The sequence below is a fragment of the Vigna umbellata genome, chromosome 8, assembly GCF_029865625.1.
Source record: "Vigna umbellata cultivar VRB3 chromosome 8, Vumbellata_1.0, whole genome shotgun sequence".
NCBI classification, from domain to species: domain Eukaryota; kingdom Viridiplantae; phylum Streptophyta; class Magnoliopsida; order Fabales; family Fabaceae; genus Vigna; species Vigna umbellata.
In genome coordinates, this window is record NC_142172.1 from 28355534 (window position 1) to 28359150 (window position 3617).

Sequence of the window (3617 nt, forward strand, 5' to 3'; positions counted from 1 at the left end):
AGTCCGACTCCTTTATATCTTTTGACATTATTTGTGCACACGTGACATCCTTAATTAATATCTTATTTTTTTAATTATTGTTAAGCAATCTTTTGTACAAACAGTTCGATTACATGTGTATAATTTACCTGGGAGCTTATAACTTATTTGGGTAAGTTTTATTATACAACCCATTAAAGGAAATACTACAAAAAATATATATGAAAACTCATATATACTGCATTTTTATAAACTTAAACAGACACTAATTAAGTGTTATATAGAAAAATGAATTTAATATAAGCCCCTTAGAAACCTGGAAAGAACAACAGCCACACTTAGGGGGGATGTAAATTATATTTTTCCTTTTTCTTATCCAAAAAATAAAGAAAACATGAGCACATAAAAGTGAACAGAAGAAAACGAGATAAAGAAATGAAGCAAAAGTAGAAAGGGATAGAAGGGTTGGAGAGAGTTGAAGGAAAAACTATATATAATGTTAAGTATATAAATAATCTCAACTAATACTTAAGATAATATTACGTTGTCAAGACTGTTAAATGTTTACAATCCCAACTAATATTTATGTAGCATATATTTAAATTTTATAATTTCAAAAAATAATAATACTTAATTATATATCATACAAGTCATTAGGTTTTATGTGGTTGAAGAGGATTTAGGTTCTGAAAATATGAGGAGCATGTCCAATTCTCATCTTATCCTTCTAAAGAAATACCTCACAAAATGTTGTGTTTGAGATATATATTGTCACGAAATTGCATGTAGCTAGCTAATACACTAACACAGATGTATAAATTATGGCTGTAAGAATGATCTTATTATCTATTATTTTTATTATATAATTTAACATGGTTTCCTATATGGATATATAAAATAAAATATGCCAAATTCATATATTCTAAGTCAATTTCTTACCTTTTCTTTTCTGAACAAAAAGGTGAATAGTTTTTTAAATAAAGAAAATGGTTCCAAGAAGCATTTCTAATGATGCAATTCCCATAACAAGACACTCCATACTCAACAGCTAATGAAGATAAATAATCTTCTTCGTTATTCCTTCGTTGCCAAGTAAACGTAGAAACGTTAATATCCAAACAGCAAAAATCAAAATAGCTTCACAAACACTCATGAGTAGCTGAATGTTTTACCAATTATATGTACTGCTCTATACATAGTTAACTTATATATATCTCCTAAGTAATTACTATATCATTATCTATCTTTGAATTTGCAACACTTGGTCGTTGTAACATATACACTTCTAACATTGAAACAGGAGGAACAAGAAACAATATAGGATGGCTTTGGATCAGAGTGCATAGAGATAGAGACTTTTATTTCCCTAAAAATGAAAAAAAGCCCACGCATATAACCTAATTTCCCTTGCGACAGGCATGTAGATATGCATACGTGAATTAAGTAAATTAAACAGTAGCAGAAAAACATTCACATAGTTAAGAGCTTCTGATAGAACCCTAGATATATATATATATACTTTCTTCTCTAGACATTGAAAACGTAAATCTTGAGTACCTTCCCTCATCAGAAATCCGATAACCACCTTCATGCTAGAAATCTTGCTTCTTTCTTCTTTCTTCTTTCTTCTTTCTTCTTCCAACTTCCAACCCATCTTTCTATACAATTGCACGCCATAAACACACACAAACACATATAGATATATATATATATATATAGGCCCAAAAGCCATACCTTATAATTCCCATAGTTATGTATATATTATGTTAAGGATGATGACCAAGTCTAAGCTCCAAATCCAGATCGTCCTCTTCAGTGTTGTTTTCTATCTTGTCTTTATTTCCATGTACACATAAGGGATTGGTGTAGAAAGTCAAACCCTTTTGTCTCCAATCTTGTCCAAACAGAAGGTGAGGATCCCTTTGGTTCTCAACACAGAAAACCTCACTGTATTGTACATGTGAAGGTGATTTGGCAGCAGAAGCGTGTGAGGGAAAATATAAGTGATGGTAGTAGTTGTAATTGAGGTCTACCTCTGAATCAGGAAGAGTGGAATAGTAAGTCCCTCTTGAAAGATAGCTGGGATTTGAGGCCGAGTATAACCCGAGATCTGCATAGGTATTGGTGTCATCGAGCTTGGTTGAAGTGGAAGGTTTGGCCCTGTTGGCCCTATCTTTTCTGTGTATGTTCATGTGTCCACCCAAAGCCTGTGCAGTGGTGAAGCCTCTCTTACAAAAGACACACTCGTAGGATCTGCCGGTGCCCATGTCATCATTCTGCTCCGCTGAGCGATCGATTTCGTCGCTGGAGGTTTTGGAATCTTCTGGGCAGCTGAATTCCATGGTGGAGTATGAATTGTTATTGGGGTGAATATGAGGAATGCGGTGTAAGAGGGAAGAGTATTATAGAAAAGAGAAGGTGGAGAAGGTTTGAGAAAGAGACAAATGAAGGACATAGTCATTACCTAAAGATAGTGAAGTGAATGTGGTGTAAAGTGGAAAAGTCTTAGAAGTTTGCTTGGAGATGTATTCTGTTAGCCGGCTGTGGATTCATCTCAATATCATACCAATATATTTTTTTAAATTCTTGCTTAGTTTTTTTAATCATTTATTTGTCTCCCTTTTGGACTCTTGTGCCTTTCATCTACCTAAGCACCTCTTTCATTTCAAACCTTCCCTGCTCTTCTTTTCTACACGTATATAATGGATGAATCATGAGTATTTCCCTTTAAAAGGTCAGGGTAGTACCAATTAGATTAATTCTTTTATCATCTATATCTTTGTAATAATGTCTAATATCAAGATATTTGCTCTCTTATTTTTATCTTAATATTATATATATGATGTTTAATATTATTTTATCTATAATGTAAAATTTAAATTCACATTTAAATATTAATAAGATGTATATGCATTAGAACAGCCTAACCTAAGAGCTGGAGGCAGGTGGAGGTTATTGTTTGTTGTATACACAAAATGGATACCAAACAAATAATCCAAATGTGTTGCAGAAATCTTTTGATAACAAACCATAAACATTTTGACAGACTTTTGATAAATCGATCACCTTTTAAAGAAGTGTGTACAACCTGGCTTTAAATAACTAATATGAAGTTTTCTTATTTCAGTAGTAGAGTATGGCTGTTAAATACAAAATTAGGGTTAAATTATATAATTAGCACCTAAATTGCTTTTATTTGTTATAATTTACTTTAGGTTAACCCTTTATTTTTATTTTTATTTTACAATATTTTAGATTTTGTTTTTTATTATTTGTTAGAAGTCTCACGTCGAATAGAGATAAGATCAATGTATAATATATAAGTAAGTGCAAATCTCATCTTACAAAAGTTGAATTAGGCTTAAAGTTCATCACTCTTTTAACATGGAATCAAAACTATGATTGACCCCGTTTGTATTGAATATTATATATTTTTTCATTTTTATATAGGTTCTAGCGTATACTTATATTTATTTTTATTTTTATTTATTAACATATTGGTTCTTATTGTCTATATAAAATGATTCCGAACATTTTTAAATTATTATTAATAAATTTGATTTTATAAGTAGTTTTACGTTTTCTCAATTTATACTCATGTTTTTTTATATTACTAACTCCTTATAACATTTTTCCTG

At 31.0% G+C, this 3617-nt stretch overlaps 1 protein-coding gene across 1 annotated transcript; it reads right to left on the minus strand.

Moving 5' to 3' along the window:
• Positions 1-1150: 1150 nt before the first annotated feature.
• On the minus strand, positions 1151-2614 carry LOC124842713 (uncharacterized). The gene has a single exon (XM_047319266.2). The coding sequence runs from the start codon at positions 2319-2321 to the stop codon at positions 1746-1748; it is 576 nt and encodes a 191-aa protein (XP_047175222.1). The 5' UTR covers positions 2322-2614; the 3' UTR covers positions 1151-1745.
• Positions 2615-3617: the final 1003 nt, after the last annotated feature.